Source organism: Rutilus rutilus (assembly GCF_951802725.1).
Source record: "Rutilus rutilus genome assembly, chromosome: 6".
NCBI lineage: Eukaryota > Metazoa > Chordata > Actinopteri > Cypriniformes > Leuciscidae > Rutilus > Rutilus rutilus.
Genome location: NC_140214.1, coordinates 39,846,880 through 39,869,081, shown reverse-complemented (window position 1 = coordinate 39,869,081; position 22,202 = coordinate 39,846,880). Strand labels below are relative to the sequence as shown.

Genomic DNA, 22,202 nt, shown 5'->3' with positions numbered 1-22,202 from the left:
CAGTTCTGCTTTGAAAACAGGGCTTCAGAAATACAACTCAGTGACACTGTAGTCTTTATATATATATATAATCAGTACACAGAATGTGAGAATAGGTCACTGATGTTTGCATATAAGATTAGGCATCTGATCCAGTCTTTAATGGTGGACTTATAACATTATGAACAACTGGCAACTACAGCCAGCAGAGAGTGAAGCATTACACCATTACACACATAACAAACGTGTTTTGAAAATCATGGACTGTGAAAAGCACTACACAAATAAATGAGTGGGCATCTGTTATTGTATGCATGTAATGGTGGGCTTCTGATTCCCCATTCCCACTTAATCCTCTCCCATCCCCCTTCACTCATCCCAGCATTATCCTCCGTGCATTTGAATTATTTTGTCACGGGGGTCTCTCTCTCTCTCTCTCTCTCTCTCTCTCTCTCTCTCTCTCTCTCTCTCTCTCTCTCTCTCTCTCTCTCTCTCTCTCTCTCTCTCTCCTCCCACCCCATCGCCCCACTTCTCTTCATAGCTGATTATTCTGGCTGAGAAGAAACATGTTATATCTGTCTAACGTCATTGCGATCATCGGTTTCGAGGGTAACGTGTGATCGGACTGGCACTTCACATGCAGATGTGCTGAAGGATGTGCACAAACTGGATTTAACTCATCATTTGACCATGGGAGCTGCTACACTGATGCTTGTTGGAATAAAAGCGACCCATTGATAGTAATAGGTGAGTAACTGTAACGCGGTGTTTGCTGTTACAGGTGAGCAGCGTTTACTATACAAACTGCATCGGCGGCAATATAGATCACAGGCATGAACTTTTAAAAATGTAACTCTTTATTTGGGTAAAGTGCACTTATTTTCGCTTCATTTCTGTCGTTCTGTGACAATCACATTTAAAGCGACTGACATGTTTAATACAACCGGGTTTCTCCGAAACATTTTTTTTTTTTTAAAGACAAATCATGAAGGGAGGAAATATTAAAAACACACGTCGTGTTTATCAGAGCTATTGTTAATTAATTAGGCCTTACATGTTTTATTTTCCTTGCATTGCTTGAAATTTTTCAGGAGAAACGTGAAACATTGCATACTTTCGTATTTACTACAGTTAATTTGTTACACAGCTTATTATTAATATTTATAACCTGAATATAATTACACAATCCTCAGGACTCCGACTATAGGTTTTCTTAACCTATGTATTACTTAAGCAAATATAGCTGAATGGGATCCAGACACTAATGTTACTGCATTGTGTGCTGCTTGTTTGGAGTTACAGAGTTGCCTAAAGCATTACAAATGGAGAATATTTCAGGGACATTATTCTGTGAACTTCAGATGATGTGTGATCCTTGTTCTGATGTCATATTATAAATCAGTCAGTCAGGATTGGTGATTCAGTGTGGTCAAGCAGCTGCTATAACAAAACCCTACATCTCTATATATACGTAGCCTAATTAAACAATTATGTCCTGTCCAATTAAATAAAGAAGAAATATTTATTTATTTATTTATTTATTTATTTATTTATTTATTTATTTATTTATTTATTTTTGGTCACACTTTAGTGTACAATTCTCACTACTGACTATGACTTCTGCCTCAATAAACTCTTAATTACTGCTTTTTAATAGTCAGTAAGGTAGTTGTTAAATTTAGGTATTGTGTGGATTAAGATATGTAGAATATGATCATGCAGAAAAAGGCATTAATATGTGTTATATCTTTGATGCTTATTTTACACATTAAAATGTATGTATCCTATGAAAATCTGGACATTTTATGAAATTAGAAATCCCAGTTGATGCTTTTTTTTTAAGGTCTGAAAAGGAGGACATGTCTGGGAGAAAAAATGACATATGTTCACCCTACCTTACAGCACATGCCAGATGTTGTTGGCCAAGTGCTCATAATTCCCAGTGAGGAGAAAAGCATTAAAGGCTCTGGACAAAACAGCAGTATTAATGTCACCATATGTTTTAAAAATTCAAAAATGTTGATAAGCGAGCCAAGACCTATCACCAATTGAACATCAGCTTGCTTCAGGGGGATTGTCCCTGTAATACATGTAAAGTTGCTTTTTAGTTCATCTATTTTTTTAAAGAACATATATTTTTTACACTTAACGTGAATTCCTGCGTTTAATGTGAGCTGTTTAACACAATAAAATTAATTAAAAGCAATTATTGCAGCCTCACTTTCTGTGGCTAGCATTATTATTAATATGGACTAGTACTATTGAGAGGATTGACCAGGTGTTTGAAAATGTAATAAAGTCACACAGTTAAATGGCAATATGTTTCCAAGGGCCAAAGGTTCTGAGGTTGTCTATAGAAAATCAAGGTGTGTGTTTTTGTTTGTGTATTTGGTGTGTGTGCCTACTTAACCACATTTTGGGGACAAACAAAGTGCTTTTGTCCCAGTCAGGATCCTCAGACACCGTGGGAGCAACTCAATTATATAATATTTGACAGCTTGAGGCCGGCGACTGCAAAGCCTCGGCCTCCCCTACGTTGCAGATAACATGATCTAAGTGTTTTAGATGGATGGAAAAAAATGAAGCCTATTGTAAAGTGTTACTAATTAACTGACTAGTTTCTAAAACCAGGTAAAATTAAAGATGCAAAGACTGCATCACAATAGGGTGTTAGATTTTAGTATTTATAACCAGCTTTGTATAAAAATCAATGGAATGTCCCCATTTATTTAGCTAAGTTAAGCATGTATGTGTCTGTGAACACTCAATTGTTCTCTTTTTTTTTTTTTTTGTCTCACCCTTTTACTTGTAAGGAAAGCAGATTGAATGAATCGTCCAGCAATCAATTGAACGGTCCATAACTATTAATATCATATTCCCCCCTTCCATGTAAAGCGCTTTGAGTACCTAGAAAAGCGCTATATAAATGTAACGAATTATTATTATTAATTATATTAATATCCGAAGTATTGTGAAAGATCTACAGTAACAAGATCGGCAGTTCTTGTCAGTTCAGTATTTTTTTAAATTACTAGATTTTATCAATAAGTAATACATTATTTAAAGCACATTCCTCACAATCTTTCAACTTAAATTCAAAATAACTCACGATTTCCCGCAAAATCCTTTTAATTTAGCTCAATATTTCATGACTCTTGCCACTAGATTGCCCTATAGCTCTATATGGAGCAAATTATGTGTTTCCTCTGGGTCCTAAAGTCAGTTTCTAAAGTTTCTCTTCAGTATGCATTCAGATACACATGTAGACTTTATAAAATAATTTTTGGGTGAAGTTTTAGCATTTTTCTATGTGTACTGAAGCATTCCTCGCATTCCATTCATTTCTAAGGTGGTCAAATTGACCCGCGAGGGAAGGATTTGTGACTTGAATCCATTCGATTTTTTTGTGTATTCGTGATTCAAGTGCATCAAAATCCTAGCGTCTTGGACCCCTCTGATGAACACTAAAAAAAAATAATAATAATCGGGTCAAAATGAGAGAGTGAAGTTTCTAACAATACATGCAATTTCTGAGACCTGACCTGAACAACCTTCAATCATTAATTTAACCCTCGCATTGAGTATTCAACGAGGCTGTAAAACTTCTTAATGCATCAGTTCAGCTGGAATCTTGGAGGTATTACTTGTTTTTCTCTGCGTCTTTAAATGGCGATTCCCTCCTGTGGCGCCGAAAGCTGAAAGTGGTTTTCCAGGTTCAATAATTTGTTGGTCTGTTCGCGTCCAGAGTGGCATCTTGGCGACGATAGTGTGTTGGCTGATGAAAAGATGCACAGTCTCGTAGCCGGATTAAAGTTTGAAGCTGATAGTAAGTCTAGAGAGTCAGAGACCAGACAAACTGACTCACAACAGAAAAGAAAAGAAAAGAAAAGAAAAGAAAAGAAAAGAAAAGAAAAGAAAAGAAAAGAAAAGGAAAGAAACAAAGCAAAAGAAAGAAAAGAAATGAAGCTAGACCTGTTAGAAAAGGCTGGTTTTTGTCAAGAGTTTGCTGGTTGACCAACATCTAAAGGGGTTCTTGCCATTTAGACACGTAACTATGTTTTGTCTCCCTGCCTCAAATCCCGGACAGATGGAGAATATTGTTAGTTTTTACATGTAGGGAGCAACCAGTACTTGCCAAAAAGACCTCCAACTCTTTTAGTGTTGTTGTCGGCCTCTTGACAGCCTCCCTGACCAATTTTCTCTTTGTCTTCTCCTCAGTTTTGGAGGGATGCTCCTGTTCTTGATAATGTCACTGTCATACTTACTCCACTTATTGTCTTCACTGTGTTCCATGGTGTCTCTAATGCCTTGAAAATGTTTCTGTAGCACTTACCTGAGCGAAACCTTTGAACAATGAGATCCCGTTGATGCTTCGTAAGCTCTTTGTGGCCCATGGATCTTGTAGTAGCAGCAACCAAACAGCGTCTCTTCAGAGACGAACATTCTCAGAAGCTTTTAACTTGGATTTCACAGGTTTTTCAGTATGTATTTATGGACCATTTTAAAGTCAAGAAAGTCGCAGTTTGATGTAAAACTGCTGAGGTATAAGACTGTGAAAATACGTAATTACAAAGACTACAAACCCAGAAGGCGCACATGCGACGTCATACCTTTTCTCTCAATGAATGAAGCTAACGTCTGACATTTTTTATAGTCTTACATTATAATCGTAACGTAAAGCCGTATTGCCTGAGTGTTTTGAGCCAGAATACACACATACGAGCAACGGATCTTGTGACGTACATAGTGCGAGACGAGAGATGTAGTTCATTGAGCAATTTTCACATAAAACTAAACGTTACTCTTCTGTTTTATGACAAACTGCGACTTTCTTGACTTTCATAATTACCTTTTAAATTGACAAACATCATATGTGTAGTTCAGGGCACAGTTCAGACGGAATAAAAAGATAAGTTGTCTCTCGCCATTGACTTCCATACATATTTTTTCCGAAATAAGGTCCCATGAGCCGGAAGCGGAGGGGCGGGACTTAGGCTCTCTATAAGTAGAGTGTGTGTATAATAAGCAGAGTGTACGTGCATGTTGGATCCGCCTATAGGCGCACAAAAAAAATATTTCGCTATTGACTTTAGACCAGGTTTCAGTTGGTCAATGGCGCAGTCTATTTCAGTTCCTCAAAATAGCAACACACCACCAATGCGCCAGAACACACCTGGTTTTCAGACCAGCACGCCCATGGGCGCACAATTGGGTGCAAATGCATTTGCTATTTAAACAACGTGGCGCAGGACGTGAAAATGAAAACTGCGTCGGACTGAAACTAGCAAAACACACTTACGTCGCGCCTGGCGCTGCATTGCACCAGATGTATGATAGGGGCCTTTATCTGTATTAATTGCTACACTTAAAAACTTTAATTTATATAATGAAAACAAGTAGCCTAATTTATTAATGTATTTATTTACTTAAAGGAGCTGTATGTAAGAAATGTATTTCAATTAATCATAAAATGGCCCTGATATGTCACTAGACATTAAGAAATCATGTTCATTTCAAATACTTATATCACTGACAACAGTAGTCCGGCCAGGATATTGTCATTTAAAAAGTGAAGTTACAGCCCTCAACTGATGTTGATGTTGTCATGTTGTGTTTTGGCCTGAAGCGCCACCCTCCACCTATCTACCAATCACAAAGTCAGTAGTGTTTCGGCATCCGGGTTGCCAGCTCAGCTCTAGTTACCACAGCTGCAGCTACAAACGTTCGTGCTGGATCCTGCAGCCTATCTGGCAACCTTGAGTCAGGGGGGAGGGGGAGGGGATACACCGCTCTACAGTAATTTGAAAGTGATTGCAGTACCAGTTTTGGCCACAATCTTACATACGGCTCCTTTAAATTCTGTTTCTTCTTTATGGCAGCCACTACAGCATCAGTCATTTTGGAGTAGGTCTTCGCTTCAGAGAGAAAGTGTAGATCCTTAAACCTCGGATCCAGAGCTGATGTCATACACAGGGTCTCCCTCTCATTGGCATATCGGCCGACGTTGATTGTAGACGAGACCCAGATAAACTAACGTTGACTGTAGACGTTCGCGGACGTCAATTGTAGACGAGACCCAGGTAGACTAATGTCGACTGTAGACGTTCGGGGGCGTCGATTGTAGACAAGACCCAGAGAAACTAACGTCGACTGTAGACGTTCGGGGACGTCGATTGTAGACGAGACCCAGGTAGACTAATGTCGACTGTAGACGTTCGGGGACGTTGATTGTAGACGAGACCCAGATAAACTAACGTCGACTGTAGACGTTCGGGGACGTCGATTGTAGACGAGACCCAGGTAGACTAACGTCGACTGTAGACGTTCGGGGACGTCGATTGTAGATGAGACCCAGGTAGACTAACGTCAACTGTAGACGTTCGGGGACGTCGATTCTAGACAAGACCCAGAGAAACTAACGTCGACTGTAGACGTTCGGGGACGTCGATTGTAGACTAGACCCAGGTAGACTAATGTCGACTGTAGACGTTCGGGGACGTCGATTCTAGACAAGACCCAGAGAAACTAACGTCGACTGTAGACGTTCGGGGACGTCGATTGTAGACGAGACCCAGGTAGACTAATGTCGACTGTAGACGTTCGGGGACGTCGATTGTAGACGAGACCTAGATAAACTAACGTCGACTGTAGACGTTCGGGGACGTCGATTGTAGATGAGACCCAGGTAGACTAATGTCGACTTAGGGGTGTGCGATATGACGATTTTTGATCGTGGACGATTAAAATGTCTCCACGATCAACTTTTGAAGAAATATTGTGCAGTCTATCAGTTGGTGTTCTGGCGCCTCTGTCCCAACATCCTGAACAACGCGACGTATATTCACATAAAATGCTAACGCAGCGGAATGGGACACTGCAGTTCACAAAAGTTCATAATTTGCATGTGCTTTAATGCCTTGTAGGTTAAACATTTAATTTGTGTGCTGATGCTGTTCTAACATGTGTGTTTCTCAGCGCGTACATGTGAAGCTCACATGCACTAAAAGTCTGTCTACCAGCGCCTGTTATCTTTCGAGTCTTATTGTGCTAATACTGTCAAATACACACAAGGTTTACATAAACAAGTCGGTTATGTCTAAAGTGAAAATTGAGAGAAAATCTGCTTGTCAAATGCGTGTATATTAGACGCGTCGCGTGCAGCTCTTAAAGAGACAGTAGTTATAGTAAACATGCTGCCGCTTGTCCTTAAAGGGATAGTTCACCCAAAAATAAAAATGATCTCATTATTTACGCACTCTAATGTTATTCCAAACCTGTATTAATTTCCTTCTAATATTTTCTAATATTAATATTTTGAAGAATGTGGCTATCCAAATAGTAGCTGGTCCCCATTGACTTCCATAGGAGAAAAATATACTATGGAAGTCACTGGGGTACATCAACTGTTTGGTTACCCACATTCTTGCAAATAACTTTTATTTTCAACAGAAGAAAGAAACTTATTCGAGTTTAAAACAACTTGAGAGAGTAAATTATGACAATTTGAATTTTTAGGAGAACTATCCCTTTAATGTTAATATACAAATTAAATAAACAGTGCTTTATGTTTTCAGCTACAGTAGGTGTATTCAACAGTAGCATTGAAGAAAGTAATTAAAACATAGACTTCACTGTATAAATTATACATTGATGCTTATTAAAGGGTAACTAAACCCTAAAACAACTTTTTTTAGTTAATTATCTCTAAGAATGGGGCTTTATTAGTGCTGTTCATTGATTCGAGTAACTTTTTTGACATTTGGGTAAAAAGTGTTTTAATTCTACAATATATGGTGTAAAAACGTCTGAGTGCTGCCCTCTTTAGGTTGAACGGTGGCTACTGCAGTTGAATTTTCCTATTGGATGTTTGCGGTACTTCGTGACGTAAGCAGGTTCAAGCTCATCACGCCCCTTGGCGGTATAAAAACCATCTTGTTTCGTCAAGACCACTGTCAGGAGTTGGAATTGCGGGTATTGAAAACGATCAGGATAGAGTAGAAATGGGCTTCTCCACACAGCTTGCGCTGAAAAGCGACGCAGTGCCAAACGCTCCTCCTGCATGGACTCCACCACTTCACATCATTTATTTTCACTCAGACACTGGCCCCATTCTCCCTTGCGCGGCTGCTTCGCTAGCATCGTTGGATGCCGATCGCGATGCGGGAGTTAAGACCGCAGTTTGAGCCAGCGGCTCGAATTGATATGGCTCTGGCCCTGTGTCCACAAACAATTCAGCCTCCTCCACTTCAGGTGAAGTTGGGGGAGAAAAGTCCTCAACTTCAAATGACAGCTCTGTTGCAAAGCTACTTGCGTCACTCCAGTCACTCTCCATTTTAGAGTCTGACAGCAGCTGTCAATGAATCCGTCACTGCGGGTCTCAGGTGCACGCCCCCCGCTCAGCCCCGCCCTTGGTTCGTCCCCTCTATCTCCGCTGGGGTCTGCCCACTTTTCCAGCATTTTTCATGTAGACGTTCGGGGACGTCGATTGTAGACGAGACCCAGGTAGACTTAGGTCAGGTGCAAAATTAGAAAAATCTAGCACACAAGCTTGGAATAAAGTGGTGCAATGACACTTGCTCTCTTGTGACATTACCAGTGTTGCATCCTTCATTGGCTTTGGTGCCTTGAGCACTTCCTCGGCAGTCGTTCAGTGGGAAGACATGCTTTCCACTCTTTTTGACCTCTGTTGAAAGTAGTGCTGCATTGATGACTAGTTGTTGCTCTAAAAATCATTCAGTCATGTCATGAGAGCTATTCCACCTTGTGTGAACCTGTGTTTTGGTAGCTGGAGCAGGTCGTGTTTGTCCGATCCTGCCGACTAGTCATTCCACTGCTGGCAATTTCAGTGCTTTCTGTGAGGCGAGATTCAGGCTGTGAGCAAAACATCGAAAGTGGGTCATGTCTGCAAGTCCATTCATATTGGATGCATTGTCTGTTACAATCCTGGAATGTTTCTCTTCCAAACTACAATTAATAACGGCCTCCTTTAGTAATTCTGCAATTATATCCCGTGTGTCTCTGTCATGCATCGCTCTTGCCTGTAGCACATACAAGATCTGATTCCTCTCAGTCGTTATGCAACGCGCTGTTATCGCTACGAATGATTCAGTGGCCCGTGATGACCAAGCATCACGTCAAAGCGACTGTCTAGAGATTCTCATTTTTACCTCCTTGTACAAGTTGGGCACAGCGATGTCCGTAATGTGCTGTCAGCATGGTATTGTGTAGCGAGGCTCCGGTGTTTACAGTTATTTTGGTTGCACGTGTTAATGAAATGACGCGTTTATGAAATGACGCCACACTTGTACTTCGCAGCGGGACCTGGAACAATACTTTCGTCTTCCATTACTAGCAGCGAACTATGTTTTTTAAAGCTAACATTAGCGGCGTGCCCTCACGCTCTTTCCTGTCACTGTTTAAGATCAGAGATAACAAGACTGCTATCTAGCGGTCTGGATATAAACTTAAAATGAAACCACTGCCATGAATCTTGTATGATTTTTTTTTTTTTTTTGTAATACGTATATTGCATTTTTGAGAATCAATACAGTATTGCCAATCAAAATATCATTATACTCATGTGTATTGATTTTTTTTTACACCCCTAAAAACCAGCTGTTTTAAAGTCCCCCTGTAGTCAATAATTGTATCCCTTAAAACTCATCTTTGATCACCAAAATGACATATTTAAACATTTTACCTTGAAAAAAAATGTCTTCATGCCTTAAAATATCTTGAATGTAACTCGACACCCTTGCCTCATTTAGTATGCGCGGTTCTATGAATATGCAAATGAGCCCCGCCTCCACTCACTCACTCAGCTCAGAGATCCACTGGTTGACGATCACACGTTGATCTGATTGGTTACAAGGTAGTTTGTGACGTCAGAAACACCAGCGATTTCAAAGCGTGTTTTTGAGACTGTCTTTGGTTCACTGCAGTTTTAAGGAGAAAATACTCAGCAATGCTGTCGACTTATGAATTTACACATGGTTTGTCTTAAAGCAGATTAAAAACACCACATAGACACATAAACAACATTAAAAGCTGGATTTTCACCACAGGGGGACTTTAACAGGGGTGTGATTACTTTTTAAATCTGCTGTACTAAAGAGTTGTTTACCAGTAGGCATTAATGCCACTTCAAGTCAACTCAAAAATTCTGTATCTCCACTCCATAGTTGATTAAAAGACCCTATAGCTATTGTTTCGGTCAGGATACTGTTTTTATAGGGGGCCAATTAGTGTTCATAGGTTTTTATACAAAGAGTGTTTTTAGACCACATGCATTTTTGTACATTTGCGTAAACACTGAAAGGTGCCTCAGTGGGAGCATTATCACATTACAGCAAGAGGCTTCAATTCACTGCTGATCCATGAGCTCTTCAAGTCTGGAGTTTGCATGTTCTCCCTGTTTTGTTGTGGGGCTCCTCCTGTTTTCCCACAATCCTAAGACATGAGGCATAGGTGAAATGAAGCAATTGTGCTTAGTTGTGTGAATGTGTTAGTCCTGGCCATCCAGGTGTTTTCCAGGGTGTTTCCCTGCCTATGGCTGAGACGCTGGGATAGTCTGGAGAAGAGATGAATGGATAAAGCGTACCATGTCAACTTAATGCATAGAGCAAAATGCAGATCCTTTTATGTATAAACAGCTTTAGAGATATAAAAAAAGTTTGCTAATCCTTTGAGGTTCTTAGAAAGATTCATGATACTTTGATACTGATACTTTTCTGATACTTTTATATTTGACATTAAATGTTTCAGATTCATATATTTCATAGTTAGTTCCACTATGGTTATGGCCCTGTTTACAGCACACTTGGCATTAACATGTGATCCCCGTGATCCGATCAACACAGACATCAGCCAGCATCAAAACACAGCTTGTTTACAGTTATCCACATCAAATAGCTCCTGTATCCCGATAACTGATGGGATGGCTTTTCCATGCACAGTAATTAAAAAACAGCTGCATAAATCAAGATTACGCTTAGGGCTACTGCAAATAACTAATCTTATTTAATAAATATAAAGGCCTGTTGCATGAAGCTAGACAAGTTTTAGAGTAGGTTTAGATTTGGCAAAACCATACAAACCCAACCTGTTAGATCAGGTTAAACAGGCTCTCAAAAGCTCGGTATAAACTTTCTCTGTCAACTAAAGGTTTGATCCAGAGTTTGTGATTAACTCTGAAGCGTGTGCAGCTGAAAGTGTCAGTCACACAGAACATGGAGAGCGTCAGTTTGATTCACTTCTCACAAGAGAGACGGCGTAATTCACTTCTCTGAAGATTAAGAGATCATTTAGAAAATTATCATGAAATTAAACGCATTTACAAGGCAAGAAAAAAAGAAAATATCTGACTATATCAATGCATAATGTGAATCAATTGAATTTAATTAATAATGTATGTAGGTTCACAAAATGCTCAAAACACTTAAACTTAGTTATTTAAAATCTTAATGTATTAAAGCTTGTATTTATAGGCCTACATGTATTAGTTTAAATGCAAAATGTAATATTAATTATCAATTCATATAATAATTATATGCATTGTACATAATGATAATTAATATATTATAAATATAATAAATAATTAGCAGCAAAAGTTTTCACTATAAACTGTTTTATTTTAAAGCAAGAGATACAGGGGAGTGGCTTTACTGCATCAGTTTGGTCTGTGATCTCTAACCCGGAATAAACCCATAAACCCTGCTCCGGAGATAAAAATACAATATACCTGAAAATTAGAGTTTGCTCAAACTAATCTCAAACTTACCTGGGGTGCGTTTCCCGAAAGCAACGTTAGCCATCTATGGTTGCGAGTTCTGTCGTTATCAGCAGTTCGAGGAGTCGGTGTTTCCCCAAACCATCGTTCTAACGAACATTCGCAAACAGCATCGCAAAGTTATGTGTTTGGACAGATCTCGACCTGTGGTTAGAAGCAGAGTTTCTAGTTTGCATGACATGTGGACTCAATAAATCCTTATCTTGAGCAAAATAAGCGTCGTTTTTGAAGAGTGCGCATGTGTGAACGTGTTCTAGTAAGCAAGAACGAGCCTATGATTGAATCTGGAAATAAAGCAAAATAAGTGAGAAAAATAAGAAATGGTCCTCAGATGTCATGTCCGTAATTTATACCAAAACATCTAGCATTAGTTCGATCTCAAACAGATTAATTAAAAGTAGTTATTACTCCAACACCTGCGTGACATCATAAACTAACGTGGTTGAAAGACCAATTTGCGACAATCGGGAAACAGTCGTGACTCGCTAGTTGATTTCTTCAACGATGCATCGCATTATAGTAGTTAAGCAGCGAGTTTCAGTGTTGAACGGGACACACACTGCTGGGCATCAACTGAAACCGGCTTCATGCAACAGGCCTCCAGTGTCACTGGTTTCTGTTTATAACTTGTTTTTACAGCGTTAAGCATTGTAGCCAATCACAGACGTGTCTGTTGAGCACATGAATGCAATGACCAATCAGAGGTGTTTAAATGAGTCACTGCGCAGAAGAATTCCACTCAAAAAGCCAGAGTTGTGTTCATGCATTCCCACTGAGCGAGTTCTGCACTCTCACAAACTACAAACATTTAGACACACTGTTAGCAAGGTTTTCTCTAGAGTACAGAACTGATGTGAGTATTTGTCCATATCAGTGTTGTTGATAACAATGGGTACTCTTTGCTTTTGGATGGGATGGATGTACTGTTGATGCCTCCAGGAACAGGGTTGGGAAACACCGCGTCTCCTCATTTGCCACGAGGCGATTTCGCCAGCTGGTGTTTTCAAAGCACAAGTTCTTATTCTGGAATTACAGTGTAACATAAAATTATCTAAATTCTGATGAAAATGTGCAAGGTAACAAGGTAGACTCTCTCCAATAGTGTAAAACATTATTTATTTGAGCTACAAACATATGTGTATTGGCAGCATGGCTTTTTTTGTCAAGGCAGAAAAAATGTCAAAAAAATATCGCAAATTTAGCAAGCTCATTACAAATGAAGAGAATACATGTGTCTTGTGGTATTGTTACACACATTTCTTCAGAACATCTCAACACTGTTTAGATTCTTTATAAAAAGCACAGAAAAGTAGGTAATTATGAGTTGCTTTTCATCTTTTCCCCTCTATGCTCCAAAAATGGTGCATTCCTCATTCACACAGTTGGCCACAAAAGGGGAATGAAAAGAGAAGCACAGATAGATGTGACACATAGTGAGCAGAAGACCCTGCAGGGGAACGACATCACGCTTGATCTCATTACTACTGAAGCGCACCACATGACCTCGGTTCAGATTCTCTCTTCACGACTGACACTGGCCTTGCAACATGGAGTATCATTCATGCAATAATAATTACTGGAGACATGACTTTACAAAACCATCAAGCAATAATGTCATTCGGCACATTTATGAGTTTGGATTTAGGATTCTTTGGTTTCAAGGAATGTGAAAACTTTTGAACAGGATGAAGATGTCCAAATTTTTCTTTCTTTGTTCATTTAGTACTTTCCTCCGGAGTTTCCTGGAAGACAAATTAACTACAATTTACCTTGATCTTCAAATTCAAAAACTTTTCATGGTCCTAATGCATGGTGTTTCCTTCTGGAGCATCAGTTAATGTTTGAACCTTTTTTAATACTTGTGTTTGAGTCCCTCAATCGTCCTCAGTGTGAAAAGATGGATGTCAAAATCATACAGTCTCTGCTGGAAAGGGTTCAAATATGCAAAAGATGCTGAAAAACTGAAGAGTTTGCAGGATTTTTTTCTGAAGAACATTGAGCAGTTAAACTTTTGAACTGGGTCATTTTTATAAATTCAGCTATTTTATTTAAAAAAAAAATTGTCTTGTGGACTATATGTAAACGTATTTTATGTAAATCACCTTATTCAGGACAGTATTAAATAAAAAATAACATGCATTTTGAATGTCCCCTCTTATTTAAAAAAAAAAAGAAAAAAAAACATTTAGCAGATTCTACAAGGTGTAAACTTTTGAGCACGACTGTATATAAAATAATTCTAAATATTATAAATAATAAGACTCACTGTAGACTCGTTACAGTAAACTCAATCACCTTTATTAGATCTGGACAGTTCATAATTGCTGAATACAAATAGCCATGCATATTAAACTCTTTCAAAATCTAACAAGATAATTCTGAAATTGCAATCAAATGTAAACTCTTTCATCTCTGAAACTGAAGACCATAACTGAATACTTCATATAGATTTAAATATGTAGAAAACCAGGCATAGGAACAAATAAAAATGACTGCTATGTCCTGACGCAATTCATTTTTATAAATATGTGTCTTTCTTTAAAGGATTATAAGTTCAGTTTTTAGCCAAATAATTGTCCTTATTTTTTTTTTTTTTAAAGTTGGTCTTATTAGTAGCTTAAAAACAAGAAATAAACATATGTGATTATGTCACTGTCAGTTGTCAATATTGTTAAACATTTAATTGCCCCCACAATTAAAGATAAATTAGTAAAGAGTTACCTCCCTGCTCCTAAACGTGAATGCTGGCTGCGTCAACCCAAGGGAAACTTTCCTTGTGGTAATTGTAATTATTGTGAGAATATGACTAAAACTGACATGTTTGTTGATGTTTTTAATAACAAGACTTACACTGTTAACAGCTTTATAAATTGCAATACTACCCATGTTGTTTATCGTTTGGAATGTCCCTGTGGTTGTTTTTACATAGGCCTCACCAAAAGGAGATTAAGAGACAGGCTAGCTGAACATCGGTATGCCATCCGGACTGGTAATATCAATTATCCAATGGCTAAACATTATATGGATGCTAATCATGGGAGGGATTCTACCTTAAGAGTAGTGGGCATTGAGGCTATTCGCCTTGATGCCAGGGGTGGGGACATAATTAGACGTCTCAAACAAAGGGAGACATACTGGATCTATTCTCTGAGGGCCACCAAACATCCAGGTCTTAATGAGGATTTTGATCTCTCACCTTTTTTGTGATTTTTTATGCCTCTATAGGTACAGTTTGTTGTCGTCGAATGTAGTACCCATTTCTGGTTAATGCTGTTTTGAATCATCTTGTCTATGACACTAGAGTTATGAGAGGTAACTGTAGCCTATTCACACGTATTGATCTTATATATTGTGTGGAGAATATTAGATATTTGAAGTGTTGTTTTTCCACTAAGAGATCTTTTTTATTGTATTTTGCCTGTTACTTGTATGAACCTAACTTTTGCCTCTAATGGCCAAAGAGTTGTGTTACATGTGCCAGAGTGGCACACCTGAAATCAATCACTATATAAGTATTGCTCCTGTTTGTTTGTCACTAACACCCTGATGAAGGCCAGTGGGCCGATACGCGTTGGTGTTGTTTAATTTTTTAGCCCTCTAATAAAGACTTTTGTATCACTTTTTGTATCCACTGAGTGCCTGGACCTGGATTTTTTCCTACGTTTTTTTCAATTGTTAAACATTTGTTGAAAACCTGTTGTCAATTTCAAAGATATAACCTACAGAATTCGGTAGGATAAAAAATATATTTATATTTCTTTAGTAACCATAATTTTAAAACATTTGTGGTCAAGGACATTATTTGCATGCTATGGGTATTTATAGTAGGTGAAAACAAGCTTTTTCCCCAGTTAACAGTGTATTGTAGTGATAGCACTGATCACATGATGGCTGTGGACTCTCAGATGATGGAGACTGTGATGTGGAGGATGTTGTTCATTTACACACAGATTCACAGCGACGTGTGCTGACTCGTGTCAGGATTTGTTCTGTCTTGTTTTAGGGCTCGTTTACACAACAACGATGAGCTAAAACGGGACTGTTTTTTTCTTTATACAGATGTCAATGTTATCAAAACGATCCCCGTTCACACGGATCTGTGAAAACTACTAATAACGCTGTATTATGCACGCCAGATAAGTAGTTAGAGATGTCACTCTGTAAAGAAAGACTACGACTATGCTTCTTTTACTACAGTGCACTGTTGCTATGCTTGCTTTTTTGAACCCTTTTCTCTCCTCATCTTCTGTGGTGTCTTCAGCATTCCCTCAAAGCTGTCAGTCTCTTGAGACGGGTGGTTTTCCTCCAGCTGCCTTCAAAGGGAAAAGATTACAGACATCTACAAATTGAGAATTAAGAAAAATGATGACTTAAACTGGACATGAAATGACATGACATGAAATGGATAAGCTTGATCAATGTTCAAAACATGATGGCTATAAATACACAGGAAACGAATGATAGCCGACAACAAGAGACGATCAAGACAGAAAAATAAAAGCACATGGCATGAATCAAAACCTGAAGACGTGTGACGGTCGGATAGCCGATTACAATCCTGTCAAATTTGCCCCAAATGAAAAATGTACGCAAGCATATTTGTGAGACAGTTTTGGCCATTGCAATGCTTCTGAGCTTCTGACCCAGATGAAAGGCGATGCTTGAGCTCTTTCACCACACAGCAGATTGAGCGCTGTGGTGACCTAGTTAAAAAGGGCTTTAAAGAGCAGTCATTCATTACATTAAATCATGCTTTTGTCAGACACAGGCATGTTCATAATGAAAAATGCATTGTGCCAGATTGACAATGCCAGCCTTTTCCTTTTTTGATGCAAAGATGGACATGCACACGCTCCGATCTGCTGCCTGATGCTTTCCTAACCTTCATCAGTTCTGTGCGAATGAAAGCATGTTTATTAATGATGCATGACTTCACCAGCAGAAGCGCTCGAGTCTTTGAAGACAGAGAAGAATGTTCTACATGTGACTGTTCAGAAGTGTCAGATCTCTTGGAATGTTTTAGGAATAAATGAGGAATATTATTTATTAAATACAACTTAAAGCATTTAATATGCTTTGAGACAAACCATGTGTAAATTCATAAGTCGACAGCATTGCTGAGTATTCTCTCCTTAAAACTGCAGTGAACCAAAGACAGTCTCAAAAACACGCTTTGAAATCGCTGGTGTTTCTGACGTCACAAACTACCTTGTAACCAATCAGATCAACGTGTGATCGTCAACCAGTGGATCTCTGAGCTGAGTGAGTGAGTGGAGGCGGGGCTCATTTGCATATTCATAGAACCACAAATACTAAATGAGGCAAGGGTGTCGAGTTATATTCAAGATATTTTAAGGCTATTTTAAATATGTAATTTTGGTGATCAAAGATGAGTTTTAAGGGATCAAATTATTGACAGAGACTTTAAATTCAAAAAGTTTTATATTTTAATGAAGATTTTTTTTCTTTGGTGCACTGATGAATCGTTCACAGTAATCAGATTTTTTGAAACAGAAATGTTTATTGAAACTTTATACAAAATCTATTAATAATAACAATGACATTTTTGTTTATTTTATTTTTTTATCAAATTCGATACATTATTATTTTATGATACCAAAGATTATACAAAGACGGTGCACTCGTGTTACTATGAATGGGGGAAACTGCAACGCACAGTATGGCGGAACAAGTCCCGCCTTCTGAATAAAAGAGCCAATCAGCAGTTGGTAAAGTCATTACATCACTGCAGGTGCCGTGCGCATTGGCTTGACCGACCTGAAATATACGCTTTTTGAATGCCATTTGAGGGCAAAAAAACCCCATACTTTATAAGGCAGTTCATGTCAGATTTTATTGGTGATTTCAAATATGAATTTTAATCGTAAGGTTGTTGAACAGCTTTGGAGAATTTGATGTTCCCCCATTCAACAAGATAGGAGCTGCACTTACATGACTGAATCACTGCACGAGAGGTGTTTCAAAGATGGTGCCGCGTGAAATGAATCACACTCAAACCAAGCAAAAATATGAAATTTGGTATTGAATATATCTATGGCTAAAATGTAAGATGAAATTTTGATGCTTGTAATGTAAATCAACAAGATCTTTATAACAGTATATCACTCTATATCTGCCAATAATACTGTATGTCTTAGTAAGATGATATTAAAATGCTTAGTTTTATGATCAGCTGTACTTTTAAAACATATAATGCAATACAATGATGATTGAGAGATGAACAAATAAAACCTCCTCAAAAGCCTGATGATCATATTTGATACTCATGATTTTTCTAATAAATGATGTCTGGATAATCAAGTAAACCAAAATTGCTTCAGTCCAGTAAGTGTTCATCTTGAAATATTACTAACAATACATAAGTTATTCTTACATTTACTTTATAAAAATCAGTAAAGATTTCACAGCAAGGAGAGATGCGTACAAAGACCTGAAGGGGAACACAATTATACTAAAAGGTCTTTTACTTTTACTTCATCGGTCGGGTAGATTTTGTGCAACACTTTTTTCAGCAAAGTTTTGATTAGGTTGATAATTTAGAGGCCTTAGAAATTTGCATATCAAATATGATAAGAGTATGTTTTATAGAGTTAAGAAAGAAAAAAGGATTTCAATTTAATTTCAATGGGAAAATACTTAAAGATCAACAAGATCTTTATAACGGTATAGCTTACATAAAATGCATATAAACATCAGTATTCACTCTATATCTGCCAATAATATGTCTTAGTAAGATGATATTTAATGCTTAGTTTTATGATCAAAGATCTGTAATTTGAAAACATGAAATGCATTGCAATACAATGATGATTAATAGCAGCATCTGTACAATCTGTGATAAATACCTCTTCTATTTCTCCATAGTGTCACAGCCAAGCGGTTCGGACGCAGATGAAGAATAATGAAGTAATGTGAATGCCACCGGATCAGCTGCGAACACATCAGAGGAACACTGTTCAATTATACGCAGGAAACTACAGAAGAAATATAGATAATCGCATTAACTGGAGCAGATCCTTGTGTTTGAATACTGGACATAAACCTCAGATGACTGGGACAATAATGCAGCATTTTGAATTTGCCTCCGATGACTAGAGGATACTGCGAGATAACCATCTCCATGCTTCTGAGAGGAACAGAGACACAGGAGGATGTCAACAGAGGCAGAACGTCAAACAGATGTCAAACTCACTGTTAAAAAGGAGTCCAGGAGAAAAGGTCAGTTCAGCCAGTCCCCCTGTAGTGAAAATCAAGTTTTTAATGTTGTTTATATGTCTATGTGGTGTTTTTAATATGCTTTAAGAAAAATGCATTACTCAACACCATTGCTGAGTATTCTCTCCTTAAAACTGCAGTGAACCAAAGACAGTCTCAAAAACACGCTTTGAAATCGCTGGTGTTTCTGACGTCACAAACCTTGTAACCAATCACATACATGCCGGCGGGCTTTAGCATACTGTATCATTAACAGCGAACTAGCAGGGGAGTCTCGAGAGAAGAGAAGCCACAAGCCAGGTTATCCCAGTATATTTTTCGGTTGATATGAAAAATCGGGTATACAGTATTTAGCAATATAGTGGTTGTGTGATATATATTATGATGTTGTGCCTTTCTCCACTGATGTTCTGAGTTGTTCAAAAGCGTTTCTGATGATTGTTAGAAGGCAGACTGAGATGGCGAACGGGAACACAGTTTGTGTAACATTAGCAACACATTATTAGCGGTTTAATAACATAGTCAAGCAAAAGGCTGATCATATTAATTACCGTTTTGTGTCCGGCGTTGTAAAGAGCGACACCATTATGCAGTGTTTACCTCAGTAAGTTGGCTGAGTGGATTTCTGAGCTGCTGTGATTGATTGGAGGCGGGGCTAATTAGCAAATTAATGAATCCGCATAGCGTTAGCCTCATAGCATAATTGCCTAAATCATTCAAGGCAAACATTCCAGCCTCCGGCAAACTCAGTTTATTATCGGCAAATATTTCTCTCACCATATTTGCCATTATTTCAAGAATTTCCATAAATTTTCTCATCCTTTAAGATTACTGTACACAGATTTTTGTATAAATCATTTTATAGAAAATACAAAATACTGGCATTATTTTCTCACCTCTATGTCGTTTAAAACCTGTATGACTATCAGCAGAGTTTTGCTGCACCTCAAAGATAAAAACATGTTTCTCTATTATTTCACAATAATTTACATTGTTCTGGCAATTATAGTCTGGAAAGCCAATAAAATAATCTCCTAAATAAGATCTGGACTGTAAAATACATCTCAGGTTACGACTGGTTTCCTGAAAAGGGGAACGACACACTGCATCTTGCATTGATGCTATGGGGAACGGCCCTCACCGTGACCGGTGACTGAAGCATGTGTGATAACACAGCAAATATTATTGGCTGATGACAGTCCATGATGTCATTAGTGGAGCGCCTGTGAGTATAAGAGGGAGCCTATGATACACGTCATCAACTTGTCTGAAGGAGACGTGAAGGCAAGCCCAAGGTATGGAAACGAGACACAGTGTTCGCCTAGAACGCCTTCACACACGCTATTCACAGACGTCTCCTGAAGACAAAAAAGCTGATGACGTATATCAGGCGCCCTCTTATAGAGGGTATGCGTGTGACGTCACCGTCGGCCGGAGTGACTGCAGTGATGCCCACTGAGTGGCAGCATTGGTTTTCAGCATGAATGCAGTGAAAAACACACAAAACACATCTAAAACAGGAAGGAGCTTTGAGATTGACTGTACAACTAGATTTGACAAGAAATCTGAGGTATATTTTTACAGACTGCTGAAAGCTACAGAACAGAGAAGCAAATGGATTCGCTGCAATTCACAGAAACAACTATAATCCAGGCAGCGAAGGGTGTATTTGCAGTTATCATTTTTGTGTCAATATGCTGAATTTAGTGGTAAAATCATACCCTATATATTGTTTTATATATTGTATTGACAACTCATCAATTAAATATTTTCCATTGAATATTCTGCATAATTGGATGTTTTTAAATAAACACTGACAAAAAAACTATACAAGTTTTAGGACTGGACGATATGATGATATAACATTGATATAGGTGATCACCCGGGTTTAGACCTACCTATATTGTATTTATATAAAGCGTTCACAGGCAAATTTACTTTATGTATTTCCCCGGCGTGGAAATCAGGCACAAATAAATGTCAGGAAACACGATTCCTGGCTGCATGTCAATATCCATGGATCACTGGATCTTTGGTTAGTTGTAAGGAACACTATATCGAGTTCGACCTTTAGTTTAAACTTTTACTTGTGTATTCGCAGTTTCCCCTATTTAACCCAGTCACGCTGCAGCTCTTCTGCCACTCAGTCCGGCTGAGGGAAAGTGACGTCAATGTATACTCTATACTCTATACCCTCTATACTCAGTATACTCTAATGACGTCATGGACCGTCGTCGGCCAATGATATTTGGCGTGTTTTCACAGGTGCTTCAGACACCGGTCACGCTGAGGACGTTCCTCGTTGCATCAATACAAGATGCAGTGTTGAGTTCCACTTTGAAAGGGAACATATTACGATTGGTTGTTAGCTGTCATGTTTTGATATTGTCCCTGATGAGAGATTTATCTGTGTCCTGCTCTCACTGCCTATAAATGATAAATGAAATTTCCTCATCCTTGAATTTTTCCATCTCCATAGCAACTGCAGCGCACCGACAAAAATCCATGTGAAAACTGATTCTCAAACACAGCTGTCATGCAAGCTACACAAACACACTCATAGTAACCTATGGTAGATGTCAAACTTTTATTAAATGAACACAGCCTGTGAAATAATGGCAACAGAAAGGGCATTCTGGGTTGAGCACACTGAGACACTTTCATCAATGTTCTTTAATCGTGTGATACAAAATCCTATTGACTGCAATGCACTTGAAAAATGAGTGAAACATTTCTACTACTAAGAGGTAGTTTTTTCTATCATTAGTATAAATTGTGAAGAATTGTGTTTTATTAATTCCAATGTGCCATATGAATGAAAAAGTTATTATAAAATGAGATATTATGCGGAATATTCACACTGCTCTTTTCCATACAAATGAAATTCCATACAATGATTCTATTTTATTGTCTTCTATCTTATTATTTAAATTTTAATGTTCATAATATTATATGATATTCATGTGTTTTCAGTAAAGCATTTTATAAACTGTTTTAAAAGGTGCTATATAAATAACACTTGCATAGTAGAGCAGAAGTCACCAATTAGTGGATTGTGGTCCAAATCCGGCCCCTAGACCAGAGCTGGGAAACACTGGCCCTCGACATCCACTTTCCTGCAGAGTTCAGCTCCAACCCTGGTTAGACAGACGCATATGAATATCTATATCTGCAATAGACTTCAGCAGATGATTTTGCT

At 38.3% G+C, this 22,202-nt stretch overlaps 1 protein-coding gene across 3 annotated transcripts in view; it reads left to right on the top strand.

Moving 5' to 3' along the window:
- The first annotated feature begins 516 nt into the window (after positions 1–516).
- The window catches only part of dab1b (DAB adaptor protein 1b), a 45,870-nt gene continuing 24,184 nt past the window's right edge, over positions 517–22,202 (top strand). For all 3 annotated transcript variants that reach the window (XM_084410340.1, XM_084410339.1, XM_084410338.1), the window contains exons 1-2: positions 517–726; positions 18,653–19,006. In XM_084410340.1, coding sequence (XP_084266466.1) covers positions 18,940–19,006 — 67 coding nt within the window. In that variant the 5' untranslated portion in view covers positions 517–726; positions 18,653–18,939. The remainder of the gene's footprint in view (positions 727–18,652; positions 19,007–22,202) is intronic.